Below are 23,258 nucleotides of genomic sequence, written 5' to 3'. Positions count from 1 at the left end.
GGGTTGCTGGGGTTGCTGGTTGCCGGCCTTTCTTTAAGTCCAGCAGGAAAGCCTGTCTGAGGAGGGAAAGTGGAGAGAGATAGAACAGGATATCTCCTGTCTTCCCCTCTCCTCCACACATGTACATAGAAGTGTGAGCACTCGTGTTCACATATGCCTGCATGCCACACTGTACACCACACACGCTCACACCTGTACACACAGGAATGACTTGATATCGGAGAATCCAATGATGAGATAAATGTATATACATGCAAAAGCGGAAGTGTTGGATACTGTGTTCGTTGTCCTTCCGGCCTTTTCTAAAGCCTCCCAGCGAGATGTTCACTCCTTAGACATGGCTCCATCATCTTCAGCCAAACTGTAGAACAATATAAACGTATCTATAAATGACAAGAGTACAGCATAGCATACAGACAGACTAAACAAACCCGAACTGTTAACATAGGCATTTAGTTTAGCCCGAAACTGAACTGAACTGAACGGGATAAAATTGGTATGCTGTGCGCTTAGCTCCTGTGGAAGATCAGGAGGCAGAAGACAAGCTTTCTCCAACAAGAAGAATTAGGTTTGCCAAGCATCTTGGGTCCTGACCGTGAAAGCGTGGGCAGGAACAGAGAGAAACAGACACTCGCATGAGTCTGAGCCTTGTCTAGGGATTCCCAGTCACGCTGAAACTGGTGGTGACCTGTGGGTAGTAGATGACTAACCTGACCCAAATGGAGGACATCAACTGCAGGGGCATCTGCCCACATCTCAGCTGTGGAAGCGTAGCTGGATCCCGCTCTGTTTCTCTAGAGAACTTATTCTCACAAGAACCGGAACCAGCAGTTAGAGCAGGTACTCAGCGTCCTTCACAGCTAATAACCATTGGTTGGTGGTTCATCAATTCCATATACACTATACTGAGTGTTTAATGTGAGCTGTGCTGTTGTCTGAACAGCCGCTGGGACAGTGACACGGGACATTGATATACATACTTGCTCTTTGGCTGGGAGTATCCACACAGGACATTGATGAACCCACTTCCCCGCTGAGATGTCCACATAGGAAGTGTGGACAGAGCCCCTAAGTCGCAACGAGTATTCAGAATGTATGGAAGATATGAGAATCTCTTTCGCTGTCTGGCCCAAGCCAGATATCCAGGACAGCAAGGGCCTCCAGAGAAGCCCTGAGCATGAGCCTCTGATATGCGGAGGTGGGGCAGTGAGCAACGAAGGACATCTGTGCATGGTCCAAGGGATCGGGTGACCTCAATGCTTTCCTCTCATGCTCCCCCGTCCGGCTGTGCCGACACAGCTACCGTACCCCCGTGAGAATTTCCCTCTAACAAACTGTGTTAACTCAAGCGAGATTTCACTGTGCTTCTGTTTTTCAGGGACCTGAAGCTAGATAATATCCTGTTAGACAGAGATGGCCATATCAAAATAGCAGACTTTGGGATGTGCAAAGAGAATATGCTGGGAGATGCGAAGACAAATACTTTCTGTGGGACGCCTGACTACATCGCTCCGGAGGTAAGGACGCACTGCCTGGGTGGCCCTTTCAAAGCCTGGTGTGCAGAAGCCAAGGGCTTTCTCCCCGAAGGTTCCATATTCATTTCGGTCCTGGAGTATTTACAAATGGGTCTTTTGAGTTTTATAGAAAACGATACCTATAATAACATCTTTCCGTGTCTAAACGCCATTTGAGTCATGGTTCTGAACAACCTCAGCCTTAAACATTGCCTGCTCAGATCCAACAGAAGAACGACCTAGCAAAGAACCAGGTAGACTCAGAAACCCACCTAGATCAGGGTTAGATGTGGGGTCAGAAAACCTCAATGAGAGGGAAAGGTGGAAGGGTTGTCAGCACCTCCCAGACCCCATTTCCAAAGGAGGGTAGATTCTTCCCTACAACGAGTGTAACTCTGTGTCATGGTGTTTTTGCAGATATTAAAGGAAGGAGCATCTACATGTCCATTATTGTATATAACCAACCATTGCTGAGAAAAAAAAAAATGGAGCTTCTAAAAATTAAGCCTCAGTTTAACCCTACCAAAACAGTAACAGTAAATGTCATAGTTAGGGTTTTACTGCTGTGAACAGACACCATGACCAAAGCAACTCTTATGAGGACAACATTTCCTTGGGGCTGCCTGACAGGTTTTCAGTCCATTATCATCAAGGCAGCACCATGGCAGCATCCAGGCAGGCATGGTGCAGGAGGAGCTGAGAGTTCTACATCTTCATCTGAAGGCTGCTAGGGGAAGGCTGACTTCCAAGTAGCTAGAGTGAGGGCCTTAAGCCCACACCCACAGTGACACACCTACTCCAACAGGGCCACACCTTTCCTAACAGTGCCACTCCCTGGGCCAATCATATACAAATCATCACAGTAAATAATATTCTCAGTAATCTGAGGACCAGCATTTTCTCAGGAGGTGCCTGTCCTTTCAGCTAAACTCACTTTCCCTTTGGGGGAATCCTCCAGCTGCCCACCCCAGGGAGATTAGTGACTCCCTTACCATGAGACCCTTCTCAAAGCATGAACTGTCTGCTCACGTTGCCCTTATCTGATCTGTGTCTTTCAATCACCTGCATAGCTGCTCGTTTGCTCTGAAGCCTGGTACTGTGGCTCACTTCTTAAAGTTGCTTTTATTTTTGAAATATAAAATATATTTTTAAAGTGTAGGTCTGTGAGAAGTTCCAAAGGTAGCTCAGAAAAACACCCGCACCCTCCACCCAGGCTCCTCCATTGGTTACCACTTGAATAGCTCAGAAGTCAGAGAGAAGGCACAGTGAGTAAGACCTCTTCCTGTGCGAATGTATAGGGACCTGGGTTCAAATTTTCCAGCGCCCACTTAAAAAGCCAGGCATGAGAGACGGCTCAGTGGTCAAGAACACTGATTGCTCTTCCAGAGGTCCTGAGTTCAATTCCCAGCAACCACATGGTGGCTCACAGCCATCTGTGATGAGAGCCGATGCTCTCTTACAGTGTGCTTATATATAATAAATAAATAAATCTTTAAAACTCTGGCAGGTAAGGACAGAAGAATCATGAGGGTTTCCTGACCATAAGCCTAAATCCAAATTCAGTGAGAGCCCTGAGAGACCCAAGACAGGGAGTTAGACACCAGGACACTCACTGTCTGACGTCACGACTACACACACCCACACATGCATTTGCACACAAAGTATATTAGTTGTGTTTCTGTGGCTGTGATAAAACACCATGACCAAGGCAACTTATAGAAGAAAGGGTTTGCTTGGTAGAGGGATAAGAGTGCATCGCCTCACAGGGAGAAGTTTGGCAGCAGGCAGGCATGGTGTCTAGAGTAGCAGCTGAGACCTCATGTCTTAAGCCACAAGCAGGAAGACCTGGGAATGGTGAGAGACACTGAAACTTCAAAACCCGCCCCCCAGTGACACACTTCCTTCAGGAAAGCCACGCCTCCTAAGCCTTACCATACAGTGCCACCAAAGTATCCCACTCTGAGGGACATCTCACCCGTTCCCCAGTCCCCCTCATGGGAACTACTCACAGATGATTTTCCCTTTCACAGACAAGAACTCAGTGAGGGGACTGGCACAGCAAAGTGAGACAAATTAGCTTTTTAAAGGTGAATGAATGAATGAATGACCTCTGATTTTCCAGGTAAAATAGTGTCAGCATCAGATCCCTGTAACCTGTCCAACCTTGGAGCTAAAGAACCATGTTGCTTCCCCTGTGTTACCGTGGCTTTAATTTTAATTTGACCTCACTGAAAGGTGCAGATAGCCACTGTTCTTCAAGAAATTTGTGGGCGTTTTAACTGTCTGGTTCAGGTCATTTCTAGGATACCTTCCTGACATTAGAGCCTGCATCTGACCACAGATCCCAGCTGTAGGTACAATAAACCGCCTTCAGTCTGAGGGGAAGCCATGTGTAGGAGACCTCAGAGCAGAGACTGTTCAGCACGAACCCCTTTCAGGGTGATCTGAAACTGGCTTGACTTAGCTCAGATGCATCATGTAGTCTCAGCAAAGGTCTCCCGTGTCTTCCTCTTGGTCCACACACACGGCCTCCACACCCGTGCCCGTTCCCGGACTCCACCAAACATCCATTGCATGAGCTGCCTCTAATTCTTTTTCCTCTGCCTCAGGATATGTAAATAACTTTGTGTCTGTTCTTGTCCATCCTGTCTGCAAAGTCTTGGGTTTTGTTTTTTCTCAGCAAGGATTCCCTTCCTGGTTCTATTTCCTTTTGCAACTTCTAGAACTTAGCTTTGGTAACCTGCTGCTTTCTTTTGCAACACTCCCCTCTTTCTCTTTGAAGCACACTTGTCTCCCTGTGGCTCCATGCTGCTTTTTATTGGCTCTCTCTCTCTCTCTCTCTCTCTCTCTCTCTCTCTCTCTCTCTCTCTCTCTCCCCCTCTCCCTCCCCCTCTCCCTTTCTCTCCCCCTCTCCCTCTCCCTCTCCCTCTCTCTCCCCCTCTCCCTCTCCCTCTCTCTCCCTTCCTTCCTCCCCCACTCTCTCTCTTCCCCTCTGTCTGTCTGTCTGCCTCTCTCTCTCTCCCTCTCCCTCCCCCTCTCCCTCTCCCTCTCTCTCCCCCTCTCCCTCTCTCTCTCCCTCTCTCTCCCTTCCTTCCTCCCCCACTCTCTCTCTTCCCCTCTGTCTGTCTGTCTGCCTCTCTCTCTCTCTCTCTCTCTCTCTCTCTCTCACACACACACACACACACACATCTTTTTACGTATACATACATATGTGAAGGGGAGGGTGTCTATGAATGTATGTAGTGGTACCCAAAGAGGCAAGAAGAGGGTGACAGATCCCCTGGAGCTGAACGACAGGTGATCGTGAGCAGCCCAACATTGGTACCGGAAATGGAACTCCAGGACTCTGCGAGAGCAGCATTTGTTTTTACTGCTCAGCAACCCCCCCAGCCCCTTCCTGGGTATTCTTTAAGGAGTAGCTTTATCTATGACAATGGTTTTAGCTCCAGAACAGGCACAGCCAGCCCAAACTTTGTCTTGCTTCAGACCTATATACATCCCAGGCTTACGTACATCACAGGCCCTTCAAACATCACGGTCTGCAAACTCTCTTTCACTGGTGAACCTTCCCTCTCTCTTTTCCTTGATAACATCTTTCATGACTAACCAGGAAACCATCTACCAGTTGCCTCAAAAAAAAAAAAATTGAAATACAATATTCAAGTGTTCTTCTCCATCCCCAAATCCAGCCAAACGCCAAAGCTTTCTCAAGTGGGATCTCTCACTTCTTGGATCCTGAGACTGAGTCAGACTTGCCCCTTGTTCTTTGCACCCTTTAATTGGCCCCCAAAGATGACCAGTTCTTCCCCATCCTTTCTGGGCATCACTCTAGGAAATCTGTCTCCTCTTGCCCTGAATCCCAGGCATGGCGATCCCCTTCCTCATGGCTTCTCTCCATCCTGGGGATCAAACTCGGGTCCTCAAACTCGTCAGCAAGCTCCTCTCCCCATCCCCAGCCGTCTCAGCAGCCCTATAGTCTCAAACTCTTGAATCTGTTCCTTTGTCAGTTACGTAAGCACTCTGAAGATGCGTGTATGTGTTTACATCACACATGCGTCTCATCCATTGCCACCGATTAACATGGCCTATGAGTCAAAGAACATGCCTAAAATGTTTAAGAGCAAATTGAACTGAGAATGAAATTAAGAAAACTGGCACCAAATAGCTTAATTTTGTTCTATTTTATTAATAGTAGAAAGTAAGAATGTGTCATTTAGGGGCTGGAGAGATGGCTCAGTGGTTAAGTGCACTGACTGCTTTTCCAGAGGTCCTGAGTTCAAATCCCAGCGACTACATGGTGGCTCACAACCATCTGTAATGGAATCTGATGCCCTCTTCTGGTGTGTCTGAAGACAGCTGCAGTGTACTTAAATTTAATAAATAAATCTTTAAAAAAAGAATGTGTCATTAGAATTAGGAGATCAAATAATAGCTTTTTGAAACTTGTTTCTTTGCTGGGCAGTGGTGGCATACACCCTATATTTCTTTTATTATTGAGATTTAATATTTAATATAATTACATCATCCCCCCCCTTCTTTTTTCTCTCTCCAACATTCCCATATATCCCTCCTTGCTCTCTTTCAAATTTATGCCCTCCTCTTTCCTTAATTGTTGCTGCTGGTTATTGTATGTGTGTGGTCCTAAGTACTTAAGTACAACCCGCTTCATCTTTGAATTAGTTGTCTATGTTTTTAGGGCTGACCACTTGATATTACGGGACCAGCTGGCATGCATCCTAGGGCAGACTCTTTCTCCTGCCCTTAGGTCCCTTAGTTGTCTATAATTTGAAGTAGTTCTCTGTCCAGGGTTGAGGCTTCATTGAGCTTCCTGTGTCCTCTTTAGCCCTTGTTCAGCTGTGTTTAGGCAGTTGCATTGGTGAGACTTGATGGGTAGAGCTTCTGAAGTTCATAGGAGAGACAATCTCTGTGATGGTTTGTGGATGCTCTGCCCAGGGAGTGGCACTATTAGAAGGTGTGGCCCTGTTGAAGTAGGTGTGGCCTTGTTGGAGTAGGTGTGGCTTTGTTGGAGTGGGTGTGGCTTTGTTGGAGTGGGTGTGGCCTTGTTGGGGTAGGCGTGGCTTTGTTGGAATGGGTATGGCCTTGTTGGAGTGGGTGTGGCCTTGTTGGAGTGGGTGTGGCCTTGTTGGAGTGGGTGTGGCCTTGTAGGAGTGGGTGTGGCCTTGTTGGAGTAGGTGTGTCACTGTGGGTTTCCAACCCTCATCCTAGCTGCCTGGAAGTGAGTATTCTGCCAGCAGCCTTTGGTTGAAGATGTAGAACTCTCAGCTCCTCCTGCACCACGCCTGCCTGGACACTGCCATGTTCCCGCCTTGATGATAACGGACTGAACCTCTGAACCCGTAAGCCGGTCCCAACTAAATGTTGTCCTTACAAGAGTTGCCTTGGTCATGGTGTCTGTTCTCAGCGGTAAAAACCCTAACTAAGACAATCTCACAGCGAATCCCTGTTCTTCTGGCTCCTACCATCTTTCTTCCCCTCTTCAGCACTGTCCCCAGAGCCTTAGGTATGGGAGTTGTTTAACAGAAGCATCCGATGGGACTGGGCTCCGAGCTCTGCGTGTTTATTGTTTGTCTGTAACGGCTTCTCCATCTGCTGCAAAGAGAGATTTCCTTGATGAGGAATGAAGGCTATACTTTCTTAGATGAAAGAACTTTAAATTTTTTTTTTTTTTTTTTTTTTTGGTTTAGGGACCCATGAGTTAACTCAGCAGGTAAAGGCTTTTACTACCAAGCCTGACAACCTGAAATCCATCCCTAGAAATAACACAGGCCCCTGGGAAGTTGACCTCTGACCTCCACACATGTGCCATGGCAAATGCCTCACTGCATTAAATAAATGTAATTTTCAAAAATCATTTTTTAAAGGAAAATCTTGGTTTAATATTTTAGGGCTCTGATATCGAACTGTCTAATGTATTTCTTCAAACTCTCGATTGGTAGGGATGCCAATCAAGTGTAATATAAAACGGAATTCATAATCTGTATTTAGCAAGGGCTATCACTGATGATAGCAGATGTAAGCCCATCATCCAAAACACTGTTTGTAAGACTTTTTTTTTTCAAGCAGGCTTCTTTTTGGCCAAAATATGGTTAGTGAGTCCCAAAACATGCTTAACGAGCCCGCTGGCTTAGCTTCATACATGACTGAGGAACCAGCACCATTTCTTCCCTCCCACATATTCATAGCATTTATTTAAATCTCCCTCTAGTCCAAATCGTCTGATCGCTACTTGATCCTATGTTCCTTTACGGGATCCATGTCATGGAGTAGCTATTATTCATCATCGTCCAAGGAGTGTGCGCACCTTAACACACTAGCTCCAAGGGGCAGACCTGCTACTGTCACCCACAGCAAGGGACAAAGAGGGTCCGTGTCAGAACGAGCGAACGTGACAACGCCATGTTTATTATTTGGCTAGTTTCTCCAGTTTGAAGCTGAGCCTCGGTTCCTGGAGGAAGGCCGAGCTAGGGAAGGTGACCCGCTACCCAGTACATCTCCACTACCCTCTCCACCACAGAACAGTTAGTGTGGAAAGACCCCGGCAGGAAGCGGTGAATAACGGGAGACAATTAGCAACTGGACTTCAGAGACCGGCTCTCAACTCACTGTGACATCTGAAATAAGGCGCACGGCCTCCTAGGCACAGTCATTATCCTCCAGGGTTAACAGCAGCGGGTCCGGGTATCCTTAGAAACCGAGACATCACGTATGAAAATACACCCGGTGTATGTTAACATTCCTTCCTGAACAGCATGTTCCCCGTGTGAATTTGCATTCCGCTCCTCCCTCCTAGCGTCATACTGCATTTACTTTAACTAACATCACCCAGCCTCGCAGCTCTAATTTCCACCATAGCTGTCTCCTGGCCTCCAAATTCCTTTTCATTTGTTGCTCCAAAATGAAGTTGTTTGCAGAGAAGCCTGTTTGCTCAGGACAGTTCTGGTTGCTTTGGCACCACCTTGTGGCATAGCTCGGGAATTGCATCTGAGCCCGGTACCTAGTACCTTTGAGTACAGGGCGGAACCAAATGATTGTCCGCACTAATGGTGACTCTTCTCTTCCTATCACTCTCCGTGGGTCGACTTTTGCATTATTCCTTGAGGCAAATGAAGTCGACTTCTTGTTTGTCAACTTTAAAGCCAGCTTTTATATCTAAATATCGAATGACAGCTGTCAGGTAGCAGTTTACAGAGGTGGCGGATGGCGAAATGATGTTTATTTTTAGACATGGGGTAAGCCTCATCCAAGTAGCTGTCCAACACTGGACTTACAGAAATTTTCAGGTCACATATCACCTCGAATTTCCTACTTTCCATAGGCTCCTTCGAGCCACCCTGCAATAAGGTAGCCAAGAGTGCCTTTCTGATAAGGTAGGTTTATGAGGGAATGAGGAGTCTTCCCCAAGCTGTGCAAATGGGAGGTTCAGCATATGCAGAACATGTCATCAGAACTGTTGGCTTATGGGACATTGCGTCACGCCTCTGAGCCTCACTGCACTCCGATGGAGAGTCTGGAGTATATCACCTGAGTGGAGTCTTGTTTCGTCTAGCATTGAAGTGCTCTGGGGTCACATATGTTTGTAAGTTTGCGTAGCATTGGTCTGTATCTACACATCACAATGTCTCTGTGCATTCGTTCCACTGATGGGCTGATGCCCTATCTTAGCTCCCAGGCACGCTGCTACATGAGAGTGCCCATGTCTCTTAAGCACACTGACTTTGTTGCCTTTGCTTATACACCCACCGTCACATCATCTCGTCGCACCGTCTTCTGCCATTCTTGCTGTCATTGATCCCACTATGAACTGCTTTGGCAGAGCTGGGGCCTGCTGCATTTGGATGATGTGGCTTGCACAGTTTGGGCCTTTCAACAGCAGACAAGGGAGCTGCTGAAAGCCAGGGTACAAAGTCTCTATCGCTATAAACAGTAAACTGATCAAAAGGATTGATTTTTTTTTTTTAAGTTCGGTAAATTCGTGCCTTTAATTTCTCCGCCCTGAATGACAGACCAGACCATTCTCCAAACAGCACGCAGCTCAGGGGACACTCTCTGGTTATCTGGCTACTGGATTTGAAGAGTTCTGTTCTCGTCTCTGATGCTAATCACGTGACTTAATTCTGCATCCCGTTGGCAAGGTGCATGACTCTCGACATGAACGATTGTGATTGGCTAGGCGTTAAAGGCTTGATTAAAGGGTATCTCTGGGTAATCAGTTCCCCTCAGTGATTTTATGCAGAGTTGAGAGAATAGAAACCAGTAGGTTTCATTTCGCAGCCCACACCAAAGGTAATGGAGATGCCAACTCTGTAGGACACGATACCCACACCCAACACCCCACCCCAGAACCTCATAACACAGATGGGAAAATGAAAGCTACAGGCTTGGTTCAGTCATTTCACCCAAAGCCAAAGGGAAAAAATGCAAAATGAAACTCTGAAGTGTTTACTTACGCGCAGGAACTTGGTCATGGCACAACCATTTTCGTACCAGTCATCAACTTGCCAGAAGACGCCGTTCCCGGCCAAGCTCATGGATCATGGGAGCCAGTCATTTACCTCCAGACTTGGATGCGTTATCAGTCATCAGACATAGGGACTGATGATGCTCTGCCTTTTGGTCCTGCAGATCTTGCTGGGTCAGAAATACAACCATTCCGTTGACTGGTGGTCCTTTGGGGTTCTTCTTTACGAGATGCTGATTGGCCAGTCGCCTTTCCACGGGCAGGACGAAGAGGAGCTTTTCCACTCCATCCGCATGGACAATCCCTTTTACCCAAGGTGGCTAGAAAGGGAGGCCAAGGATCTTCTAGTGAAGGTAAGAAATGAAGTCAAAGCCTGGGGTGCAGTTCACAGGGAGAGTGCCTACCTCAGATGTGAAAGACCTGGAGTTTGTCCCCTAGCACTAAAGAAGCAAGGGGAAGGAAGTAAGACAAGTCCCCGTCTCATCATTTATAAGAGAAATGTCGTGCAACCTTGGTGACTCTGGATGGAGGTGTAGCTGGCTCTTTAAGCAATCCCAGTCTGCGGCTTACAGCATCCTTTGTTTCCCATACACAATACCTCTCTGGCCAGGGCATCCCCCAGCTCTGTTGGAACCTTTAGCAGGATTCAGGCATCTCTGTTCACTCCGGTGAAAGATAACCCTCTTAGGTCACAAACATCCTCTCACTGAGAAGCCGAAAGCATGTAACCCGAGGCCCCAGTGAGCATGTCAGACTCATTGTGCATGCAAGACTGCTCAGAGTTCTGGCCTGTGGAGGAGGGATTACAGTCACACTGAGGTCGTCTGCACCCAGTTCTCTACCCTTCCAACTCTTGGGTCTCTGCTTAGGCCTGTAGTGATATAATTCTATAATAAATGGAATAACAAGCACACATGAGAGTATGCATACACATCATATACATGCACATACACATAAACATATACATACACATAAACATTCACATATACATCACATATACATATATACATATATATCACACATCATATACATACATACACATATACATCATATACATATACATCATAGCATACACATACACATATACATCATATACATCACATACATATACATCATAACATACACATATATCATATACATACACATATACATCATATACATATACATCATATGTATACACATAAACATACGCATATACATATATACATCATATGCATATACACCATACACATATACATATACCTATACATTGTATACGCTTATATCATATCCATACATGCATACATATACATCATATACATATACAGCATATATACATATACACATACATATATATCACATACATCACATACATATACATATATCGCATGCATCACATATATCATACATATACGTATGCATATGCATATACTATAATCATATACCTCATATACATATATATCATATATACCATATATACCATATACATATACTATAATCATATACATTATATACATATACATATAGTCTGATGAGTCCTATGTGCATTATTAACCAATAAGCCATCTCTCTAGCCGCTATTAATAAATTTTAAGTCAAAATTTTGAAAGCATTTCCACAGATGGGCTACAGCTCAATGACGGGGGGCGAGGTTAAACATGCAAAGATTCTAGGTCTCCCTCCCAGTACCAAAACAAGGAGAGGGGGAGAAAGGAAAAAAAGAGGAAAAGAAAGGAGAGAGAGAGAGAGAGAGAGAGAGAAGCGATTTCCAGGCTCATCTTTCTCATTGGTCTGCGTTTTTTTTTCTCTTTAAGAACTATTAGAATTAAATCGAAAGGGCTTTTTACTTCCATGTCTCTGAGGCAAGCGACAGCTTGTCTGAGGTATTAAACATTTTGAGGGGACTCCAGGGCTCTCCCTGAGCATTGGCTTCTTAAAGCTGAGAGGAGGGGATGAAGCCTCGCAGGAAACTCGGCCAAGGTTAATAGAAGTAGGTGTTTAGAAACCAGCCCGCACCTTCGGACTGAGCCAGAGAAGCACCGAGCTCGGAAAACTCCCTGAATGGCCAATTAAGTTCACTTTTAATGAGCAAACAAAATACACATGGAATGAAAGCTAATTTGAAAAGTAGTTTTTCCAAAAAAAAAAAAAAAAAGACATCGGCAACAAGAAGCTAGTGGGATTTAAAGGGCAAACAATCTCTCTCACTTTACGTAAAGGCAAGTTCAAATTTCATGACAGTCAGTAGGTTTGCTCTGCACTTGTATGAAGAGCTCAGTGTGAATTGAACGTGTCAGCCCCAGCTGCCATGACAAAATGTATCCACACTAATCAGGCAATCTCTCTCTGGTGTTTCCTAACTTCTCGGCGTGCTGTCAGATGTCGGGACTTAAATGCACACAGGTCACATCCCTCTGCCCCCAGCAAGCCATACTTACTGGAATACAGATGCATCTCCCACAGCAGACATTTATTTCTTACCATTCTGGAGGTCATCGGGTTCATCAGGGTCAGTTCTTGGTGCTGGCTGTCTTCATAGAATATATGTAGACATCTTGCTCTACCTGGAGGGGTGAAAAATACTCTTTGTTTGTTTATTGTTTTGTATTTTTTAGACATGGTTTCTCTGTGCAGTTTTGGCTGTCTTAGAACTCGCTCTGTAGACCAGGTTGGCCTTGAACCCAAAGATCCACCCGCCTCTGATCTGGGAGTGCTGGGATTAAAGGCATGAGTAGCCACATGGCTCTTTCTTATTTTTTAAGGACACTAATCTTAAGAGATTAGCGCTCCAGCCCCATGGCCTCATCTACCTTTCGCCACTTCCATAAAGTCCCTCTCTCTGCAGTCACACTGGCGTCAAGACCTCAATCTATGACTTTTTGTCACTCAGTCTTTAGCATGACAGCTCCCCTGAGGAGCCAGGACCAACAGAACTTTCTGGAAAAAGAAAAATGAGAAGAACCTTGTTCTTCCCATCATCGGGAGCCTGTCAGTCAGAGAAGTCATCAGACGGGAGCCCCAGAGTTACTTGGAATGCCCCAGAACATAGCCAGCCTTCCCACTGTGTCTTCCAAATGCTGAGTTCCCCCTCAGTGTCTGAGACATTGTCAGGTAACTAAGATAGGTAAAGTAGGGACAGGAAGGCAGAACCAGAGGTAGCTGCCAAGGTAAAAAAGATTGAGAAAGAGGAAATGACCACTTCCGCTAAAAAGGAAATGGAGAATGTACCACACACACACACACACACACACACACACACACACACACACACACACAGCACAACACAATGAAAAGGGCAAGATATTGATACCTCATGAATGCTGATTGGATTGTAGATCCCAAAGGCAAAAAGTTTCACCCTGAGAGTGAGCACTCTTGGGGACCAATCATATTGGCCGGTGTGGAGGAGTGGGAGGGGCAGGTATCCTGCAGAGGAGCACTCTCAGGGACCAATCATGTTGGCTGGTGTGGAGGAGTGGGAGGGGCAGGTATCCGGCAAGCATGTGGCTGTGACTACATAGGTAGCAGGAAAGACAAAACCTGCCATCATTTCAAACAACAAAAAAAACCTTAAAAACAGCCAGGTGAGGTCTACACACTTGGAATCCTAAAACTGGGGAATGTGAACACAGGCTGTTCCCTGGAGCTTGCTGGCCAGCGGGCCTGGCCAGGACTGATAAGCATTAGGCCAAGTGAGAGGTCCTGTCTCAAAAAACAAGGCTCTGGAGAGGAGGGTGGTGGGCGGTTAAGAGCTCCCTCTTGCAGAGGACCTGGGTTTCAGTTCCCAGCACCCTGGTGGTGACTCACAACTGTCTTCAGTTCCAGGCCCAGGGATCTGAAATCTTCCGAGCTTCACAGGCACACATATGATACATACATGTAGACATGCATGTAGATCGGACACCCAAACATGTAAAATAAAACTTAGTGATAAAAGATTTAAGTAAATAAAATCCAGGAGAAACCTGAGAAAGGACACGGAAGGTTAACCCCTGGTCTCTACATATATGCACACGCCACATGCACACATACCTGTACGCTCACACGCAGAAAACTTAAAAGCAGAAGTCGGGTTGATGACATGGTTCAGCAGGTAGAGGCAGCCTCCCCACAGCCTGGTGACTTGTGATTAACAACCGGAGAGCAAAAGGCGGAAGGAAAGAATCAACTCACACATAACAAATTAATGAGTAAGCGTAACAAAAACTTAAAAACAAAATAAATATAAGATTAAATGCCATGCAAATACAAAAACAAAAATAAATATTTATGCCTGTTATCGGCAGCAGGAGAAAAGTGTGTTGTGAGAATAAGTAAGGAACTGGTTGAATAGATCAGAAATTAAGGACGTAAAGGGTAAAAGTAGAGAAGGACTATAGGCGAAAGTTCTTAAAAGTCACTTGGAACCTTGACGTTAGCTAAAAAGAAAACTTCTGTCTGCCTCTTGCACACGTTGTAGCAATTGGCCTGATAAAAATTAGTTTCCACTATGCAATTTGCTGACAATAAGGATGATTTGCAATTTATCTCCCCTCCTGGGTCACTTTCCAGCTTCCTCCAACCAACATCGAAGCCTTGGGCCCCCTCCTTTGAGAAATCCACAGAACATGCTATTTCTCGGAAATTCCCTCAGGGACTTTTCCACGGTGTAAAACCCGAGAAGTCCTGAGTCCCCTCTGAAAGGCTGGACAAGGGGCTGCTGTGTGGCACCCAATACCGTGGTGGTAACGCACTCTGTCCCTCGAGATCTCATAGGACAGGGGCCCACTGAACAACTGCGTGTCAGGAGAGCCTGTGCTCTGTCAGGAGTTACAGCTGGGCTGCTGCTGTCCAAGCGCCCCTTTCTCCCCCATTTATTTATCCAGGATGTCCGGTCCTTGTGTTTGAAAACGATGGGAAAGTAATGCCCTTAAACAAAAACCCATCTCCCTCTTCCAGAGGCCATTAGTCCTGAGGAGAAACTCAGGAGAGAGGGTGGGGTCCAGGTATGACCCGTCACAGCTGCTGGTGGCTACGAATTGCTTCCAGGCTGTCAAATAAATTTAAACAAACTCCAACTACACCCCAGCCTTTTATGTAAGAGTGAGCTGTTTCCTGTAAATGTAAAAAGCTTTTACTGGCAAAAGAAATACTTTTCCCACGTCCTTGGTGTACCTCTGCGGCTGCAGAGCCCTTGACCTTGGCGTCCTGGAGAACTGTCGCCCTCAGGGCACTAAATGAGTCTGTTGGCCCCTGGAGGAAAAGATAAGGACAGAAAGAATATTGAACTTTGGGGCTGGAGGCCAGATTATCTTATTTCCCATTTTTCTCTTTAAAAGACATTATTTTATTTCACAGGTGCCTAAGCCAAGCTCAGACGGCTCTTTACTGGGAGTCTCTTGGTCCAAATGTCACATGTTTTCTAAGGAAATCTATTGGGAAACTGAACGTGGCTCACAATTGGCCAAGGGCAGTGACTTCTGACTTAACTCCCTTAAACATTGCATTAAACTGGTGTCAGTTAAACCTGGGCCCGTTCTGAAGACCCTTAGCGTTCTGTCTCATCTGCTTCATCAAAATAGCCTTAAGAGGTCGGAGTCAGTAGCTTATTGTGATCATTGCCAAGGGGGAGGGCGAACTGCTTGTTCTCTCTTATAAAATTTAGGGGAAAAAAATTAATTAGGACTGGAGAGCTGGCTCAGCATTTAAGAGCGCTTGCTGCTCTTCCAGAGGACCATTCAGCTCCCAGCATCCATGTTGGGCAGTTCAAAAGCCTGCAACTCCAGCTCAGGGAGGTCCAGTGCTACACTCGTGTGTGTGTGTGTGTGTGTGTGTGTGTGTGTGTGTGTGTGAATGTGTGTGTGTGAATGTGTGTGTGTGAATGTGTGTGTGTGAATGTGTGTGTGAATGTATCTATATGTGTATGTGTTTGAATATGTGTGTGTATGTGTTTGAATATGTGTGTGTGAGTGTATGTATGTGTGTGTATGTGTTTGAATATGTGTGTGTGAATGTGTATATGTGTGAGTGTGTGTGTGTGAATGTGTGTGAATGGTGTGTAAATGTATGTGTTTGAATGTGTGTGTATGTGTTTGAATATGTGTGAATGTGTGTAGGTGTGTGTACATGTGTATGTGTGTGTATATGTGTATGTATGTGTGTGTAGGTATGTGTATGTGTGTATGTATGTGTGTATGTGTATATGTGTACATGTGTGTATAGATGTGCATGTGTGTATGTGTATTGTGTGTGTATATGTGTGTATGTATGTGTTTATATGTGTGTATGTGTATATATGTGTGTGTGTGTGTGTGTGTGTACACACACACACAAATGTGCTTTTCCATGTGTCAACTCACTGGTTGTTGAATCCACAAGAAAACTTGCTAACTAGGTGCTTTTTCTATGTGAGAAAACCTAGAGACTGTGAGAAGGCCAGAACAGGGCGCATGCAGTCCTCAAGGACAGCCTCTTCCGTTAGCTAACGTTTATTCAGCAGCTTCTTAGTACCAAGGACGGTGCTAGATTCTGGGTAATGGAAGGACAGTGGTGCCTGTTCCCCAGAGCTTACGGCCCATAGGGAACACAGACTTGAAAAACAGACAATGGAATAAACTGTTCATTGCAGGATGAGCCCTGCTATAGTGGAGGTAACCAAGGAAGAGAGGGCTCGGACCGAGCTCCGATGACTGGGGCAGAACTTAAAGATGAATGACTAGGAGAAGGGAATCTTAGTAGAGATAGCTGGATTGAGCCCCCTCCTAGAAGATGAACGGGGTCTATTAATAAGCACCTTTGACCCGGAAGAAGAAGCAGGTGCCTTAGCATTAGAATACAGCGTCTAGAATGTTTGTAGGAGCTCTGGAACATCAGACCTCTCTGGATCCTAGAGGTCACCTTAATTAACCTTCCATTTTACTGGAGACAGTCATGGTTTGGATCTGAAATATTACTCCCAAAGGCCCACATGATAGAGGCTTGGAAGGTAGTGGAACCTTTGAAAGGTGGGGCACAGTGGAAGAAAGTTAGGTTATTGACGGAGATTGTCAGGTTCTAGCCCCACTTCCTCCTCTCTTTCTGCTTCCCTGTTGCATTGAGACAAGGTCCTTGATCCATCGCCAGCTTCCTGCCTGGATGTTCTAATCCATCTCAGGTCCAAGAGCCATCAGAAACCATGTGCCAATATAAACTTTTCTATTTTTCAATTTTATTGTCTCAGGTATTTTGTTGCAGTAATAGAAAAGTGGCTGGCATCCGAAATAAGGATTTAGAAAACTTACCCAAGGCTACAAGAGCCCTAAGCTAGACAAATAAATTATTCCCTTATTCCATAATGCAAAAATGTAGTCAGTTTCTTGAACAAAGCCCTGGGTTACTTCCTCTGTGTAGTACTTTTATAAAGCACTTTGGATACATACGCAGGATCTCACTAAGAGTCCTCCATGGCCACTCTATGGTGATGGCAAGAGAGGCACTGGGACAATATACTAAGGGCTCTTCAAGGGATGTGCAGTGGTTTCATAACCTTTACACTCAGAACTTGTTATTAAGACAGGATCTCAGGTATCTCCTCTGGCATCAAACTCACTCTATAGCTATACTCACTATATAGTAAAGGCTAGCCCTTTACTCCTGATCCTCCTGCCTCCACCACACAGGTGTGGGTGTGTGAGAGCAGGTGCGTGCTGCCATGCCTGACTATAATTGGAACTTTAAGAGAGACTCTCTTATTTAATTAGTAAATTAATCAGTTAACAAGAGAAAATCTCCAGTTTTCTTCTGCCGTTTTCTGGAGCATGACTTTGTGATTTGGGAAGATCAGAAGCTCTGGAGGTTTTCAAGTCATAAGGTGACATCGTCTCAAGAAATTTTCAAAGGACATATCCTGGCTGTTCTTAGAATTAGTGAGAGCAAGAGATGGAGCTCAAACCCTTGTGGGAGTCACTTGGAAAGCCCTACATTTTCCCACATTTTCTATCTTAAAGGGCCATAGTCTCCTTAAAACACCCCAGCTGTGATGTTAGAGCCAAGTGATGGTGCAGGAATGAGAAGTAACGCCCAGGGAACCTTTACCTTCTGACTTCATGTTTGGGCTCTCCTGCGCCATAGCCCTGGACAGGTTAACGTTTGAGGAGCTTCTCGGGTGCTTTGCTGTCATTCCAATATCCATTTCTGTTGTTAGGTGAAGTGACGGGAGAGGGTGGCCTAGAGGGAAGGCACAGACACACTGGCCGAAAGGCTGGAGAGACGAACGAGGTACTCGTCAACAGGTCTGCCAGAGTGGAAGGTGACGTTCTGTAGCCAAAGGGCTACAGAGACCTCAGCTGACTGTCAGGGCCTCCTAACTGGCATTGCCACTGGTGCCATAAATGCTAGACTCCTAAGAGAAGCCATCTTCATAAGAAATGTCACACTTGGATGGGCAGTTAAGTCAGACAAATAGTTAGTCACTCATTCTGTCCTGATGAGCATTCTTTTTATCTTTTAACCCTTTTGGGTTTTTTTTTTCAAACAGCATCTCACAGTAAAGCCCAGGTTAACACTGTCCAGACTGGACCAGGCTGGCCTCAAACTCATGATCCTCCTTCCCTGGTCTCGAGTGCCGATCTTCCTGACACATAACACTGTGCCTGACTTATGCTGATTGATTGGTATTAGGAACCAGAAGTAACAGTGAACAAATATGTGTATGGGAGCAGGGATTAATTGCAATTTGAGCATATATGTGTTTATGCACACACTCATGTATGCTTAGCCGTATACATATATGCATAGGCATGTATGTGTGTGTGCATGCTTGGGCCCACATGCATGTGATGGTATGCATGTTTTCACGCCTCTCTATGTGAAGGGATATATGTATATATACATGTGTGTGTACATGTGTGTTATCATTTTATTTAATCCTAAGGATAGCCCTGTCATACAGGCACTTGGCGTATGTTCTAGTTTGTCTTCTGTTGCTCTCGTAAACACCATGGCCAAAAGCAACCTGGGAAGGAAATAGTTTATGTCAGCCTAAAGGTTGCAGTCTGTTATTGAGGGAAGTCAGGGCAGAGACTCACACAAGAACTGAAGAGGAGGCCATAGAGGAATGCTGCTTTCTGAATTGCTCCCAGACTCATGCTTAGTTAAGCCGTTCTTAAACAACCCAGACCATTTTGCTGGGTCAGATGGATAGTTAAAGCTACCAGAGCAGCATCCGTCAAACGTTATGAAACTGACTTAGAGTGTGTCTTGTCAGAGACCCTGTAAGTAACACAAGGTGAAGCTGATCTCATGCCAGACCTATAGAAATTTCAGCGTAGCCTGCCTTGGGCAAAGAGAAAGGAGGTTGCCGGACTATGGAAGGTTCAGAAAAGTTCACTGAGAGAAGGCATCAGGTTAGAGTTCCACATCCACAGAGGAAAGCCAGTTGCTCACACCCCAAGTACTGCACAGCCCCCTGACCTAACGCGGCCTCGTCACAGGAGTGACCGATTCCCTCCCTACTGCCTTGCAGCTTTTTGTGAGAGAGCCTGAAAAGAGGCTGGGAGTGAGAGGAGACATCCGCCAGCATCCTTTGTTTCGAGAGATCAACTGGGAAGAGCTTGAGAGAAAAGAGATTGACCCACCCTTCAGACCAAAAGTGGTAAGGACTCCCCCACCGGACAGTCTGGCTTCAGCTCCTTCTCCTTCCCTCACAGGCTGTCACCCTAATCAAGTCCTGAGACCCGCCCCAACCACACCTTTGGCTAGAGGAGTGGGGGAGGGGGTGTTCCTGTTGCTCTCCAAATTGAAACTGTGTCATCGAAATCCACCTATGGGAAGAATAAATGGCAGAACATTCCCAAGGTGAACGTGTTTCTGGGCGGGACTATCAGGAAAGATGGATTTTGCACGCATCACTTACATTCTTAATGGCCGCCGTCTGGGTGGCCAACGCCTATACAATAAGAGAATGTAATAATTCTCTTATGCGAAATTAATTATTCTAATAGAAGAAAATGACGACTCAGGATTGGACCCACTGGGTTGTGCACACGCCGTAGCCTCCATAAGCAAAGTTAAAAGTTAAAACTTGGTGGCTAATTTTCTTCCCTTTTTTCCCCCCCTTCCTCATCCTCCGACCAAGAAATCACCATATGACTGTAGCAATTTCGACAAGGAATTCCTAAGTGAGAAACCCCGGCTATCGTTCGCTGACAGAGCACTCATCAACAGCATGGACCAGAACATGTTCAGCAACTTCTCCTTCATTAACCCGGGGATGGAGACTCTCATTTGCTCCTGAACCTCATCCCTCTTCCCCAGACTGGAAGAAATTCGCCTTCTCTCTGGGAACTGGTTCAAGTAACACTTCTGGGGGTCTCTTTTTCACGTTGGAGAAGAGAAGAAACACTCAACCTCGAAAGCAGGGAGGACCGCTGAGCTCCTCGAGGGACACGCAGCACAAACCATGTCTCCTTCACTAATGGCATCATCCTGTTATATCTCCTGGAATCTCTCTCACCGCAGCCCTAGAAGTTAGACCATTGTTAACTCTAGTCATTTACTTGAAAGATGGTTCCCGATCCTGCGAACGATTCGAAATGTAATTCTGCTCTTGTCGTTGACAAGAGCTGCTGGTTGGTGACGAACCAAGGTGCAAGTGGAACAGATTTCTCAAGACCGGGAGGGCAGATTGCCTGTCATGGAAGTCGATTCCACTCAACCACAGAGAAGGACCCACTAACCCGCATCGTCCTGCGCATGTCTGTGGAAATGTCGATGGCAGAAGGGAGGGAAAGGGATGTGATGGGATGTTCTCCAATAAACTTAGCGTGAAACTTGAGATTTACAAACCCGTTCGTTCTGGCCAGCCCTGAAATTCACAAGGCAGCGGAAAGTAAGGGGTGAGGTGCAGAGCCTTTGTCACCAACAGGAAGGGTAAGGATGTTTCGGATGTGGTGCATCTCATTCCCACAGAAGTAAAGTCCAACCAACGAAGGCAGGGCAGTTTACTGCTGCCAATCAAACCTTCTCTTCCCTCTTGTTCTGGCTGATTTCTCTGTCAGCGTCGGCATTCGTCATCGTCCTCCCGTTGCACAAGAAATGAAGTACATGACTCTTGTGAGAGAAAGAAAACCAATCCCATATCATGTTGCTCCTGGTGATTCGGTGACAAATAAGTCCCTCTTTAGGCATCCTGCAAGACAAACGACCCACGCATGCTATTTCCACTAGTCAGCCCTGTTGAGTTGGAGTACTAATTAGACACTTAGAGTCTCGCGTGCTGTTTGTATATTTTGATGGGATGTTGTGATGATGACGTACGTGGACGTGTAAAACGGAATAAAAGAAGAAAAGAAAGATGCCTCTCTTAGTAGTTTGATTCTCTACCGGTTTTCTCGAAGACACGGGTCCATCCTGTTGACCGTCCAAATGTAGCCAGCAACGGATTTGTTTTTAAAATGAGAAATTACAGAAAAGAGTTCCTCAAAGGGGTGAGACATTCAGGCAAATCTTAATCATTACTATGTTCCTCTTTCCTCTCCCCCAAAAGGTTTCTTGTTGAAGGGGTCTCTGCAGGCTGCCTGCAGGCCGTGACTGACCTCACTTCCTGCAGTGGCGATGACATCTAGCCCTGGTGGAATGCTTCCCTTGCCCTCCTTCATCTTTCTGCAGCATGTCACCTAGGCTTGACTCTCCTCTCAAGCCTGTCTTCTAGAACCTTCTGAGGACATTTTCCTGCACCGTGTCTTGCTCTGCTGTTGACTCTTTGTCCTTCTTCCTGCTCTCAGTCCCTCAGAAAGCTCCTGCCCCTCTATCCCCTTTACTATCTCTGGTATTCGTCCACTTCTGACATGTATGCACCACTCTATGCAGACAACAGTTAAGTCTCCATCTCCAGCTGTACTCCCCTACCCCCAGTCAGCAGACAACATGAACCCAACAAGCCCAGAATACTTCATTCCATCTAGTTCTACCTTGTATTTCCTATTTCTGCTAATGGCCCTACCATAGCCCCTATTGCCTGGACCCAGAACCAGCTTTTACTGGCAATCCCTTCTCTCCCACCAATTTCCTTAACACCTATTTTTATATCAAGTCTTATTAGTCCATGTTTATATTGTGTGATGGTTGGTGTTACTTGTCAACCTGACAAGTTTAGGATCACCTAGGAAGCAAGCAAGCCTCCCAAGGACACCTCTGAGAGATTGCATTTTTCTCATTTGGGGGAATTGAGGTGGGAAGATGCATACATTTACTAGGTTGGGATTTTGGACTCTGAAAAGAGAAGGTGAGCTCAGTGTGAGCATCCGCTGCTCCCCTCTTCTCAATAGTGATGCAATGTGATCAGCTGCTTCAAGCTGCTTCCCAGTGACTTCCCTACGGTGATGGTCGATGCCCTAAAACTGTGAACCAACACAAACTCCTCCCCCTTAAGTAACCTTTATCAGGGTTCCATAACCCAGCAAGAAAAGAAACAATTACATCCTCTCTTTCTAAAATGCATCTCTACTTTCTCAACTGCTCTTGGGAGGAGGAGCAACTGACCCAGCCCCTTCAGTTTGCATCTTTCCCAGTCCTTTGCCTTTATGCACAACATCTGGTTTCTTTCCCCAGATAAAATTTACACCATGTCACAAACATTCACATTGAAAACCTATGCAATGTTCCCTGACTAAAGCCCCCATAAGGCCCTTGGTTTGGTTCCTGGACTTCCGCACTACCTTGAGGCCCATTGCAACTTCCTAGCAATGGTGCAAAAACAGGAATGGTTTCCTGGCTCTGCGTCTCCCTGACACTGTTTTATTTGCCTCTAATGCCCCGTTCCCAGTTATCCAAGTCTCCCCAGTCTCAGATTCATTCAAACACGTGTTCCTTCATGCTGCACCCTCTGCCATAGCTGGTCCCCCAGCCCCATCATCAGTCACTTCCTTTGGTACACGCATCATTTGCCTGGTGAGCTGTAAACCCCCAGAGGGAAACATCCATGTACAAGTTATCCCTGTGGGTTTCATAGTCCCTTTTCTCATTAGTGTTTGAAGGTCTTGTCTAGTGAGAGAGTGTGAATGCAGATGCTTTATTGGTCTGTTGTGTATGTGTGCTACACTTCCCTTTACCCCATCCATCCATGGAAGGGCATCTGGCTAACTCTATGCTTGATCACTGTGAGTAGTGCCACGATAAACGTGGGTGTTGCAATATCTCTACTGTATACTAACTCGGTCTCGTTGGGGCATATTCACTTCCTACAGGACAAAGTCCCAGATCCAAAGCCAGCAACTGCTTCCATGTTCTGCCGTCCCTCTCCGGATCTATTTTCCACACTTTGCCCGTTG

The 23,258-nt window shown here is 45.9% G+C and overlaps 1 protein-coding gene across 2 annotated transcripts in view; it reads left to right on the top strand.

The window, feature by feature from the left end:
• The window catches only part of Prkcq (protein kinase C, theta), a 132,294-nt gene extending 111,008 nt beyond the window's left edge, over nucleotides 1-21,286 (top strand). The window contains exons 15-18 of one of the 2 annotated variants that reach the window (NM_001276721.1): nucleotides 1,379-1,517; nucleotides 10,158-10,346; nucleotides 19,454-19,582; nucleotides 20,066-21,286. In NM_001276721.1, the coding sequence (NP_001263650.1) occupies nucleotides 1,379-1,517; nucleotides 10,158-10,346; nucleotides 19,454-19,582; nucleotides 20,066-20,224 (616 nt within the window). In that variant the 3' untranslated portion in view covers nucleotides 20,225-21,286. The remainder of the gene's footprint in view (nucleotides 1-1,378; nucleotides 1,518-10,157; nucleotides 10,347-19,453; nucleotides 19,583-20,065) is intronic. The other variant, XM_039096127.2, reaches the window with a different exon arrangement.
• Nucleotides 21,287-23,258: the final 1,972 nt, after the last annotated feature.

Source organism: Rattus norvegicus, chromosome 17 (assembly GCF_036323735.1).
Source record: "Rattus norvegicus strain BN/NHsdMcwi chromosome 17, GRCr8, whole genome shotgun sequence".
In the NCBI taxonomy this organism is placed as follows: domain Eukaryota; kingdom Metazoa; phylum Chordata; class Mammalia; order Rodentia; family Muridae; genus Rattus; species Rattus norvegicus.
This window is presented reverse-complemented; position numbering and strand designations above follow the sequence as displayed.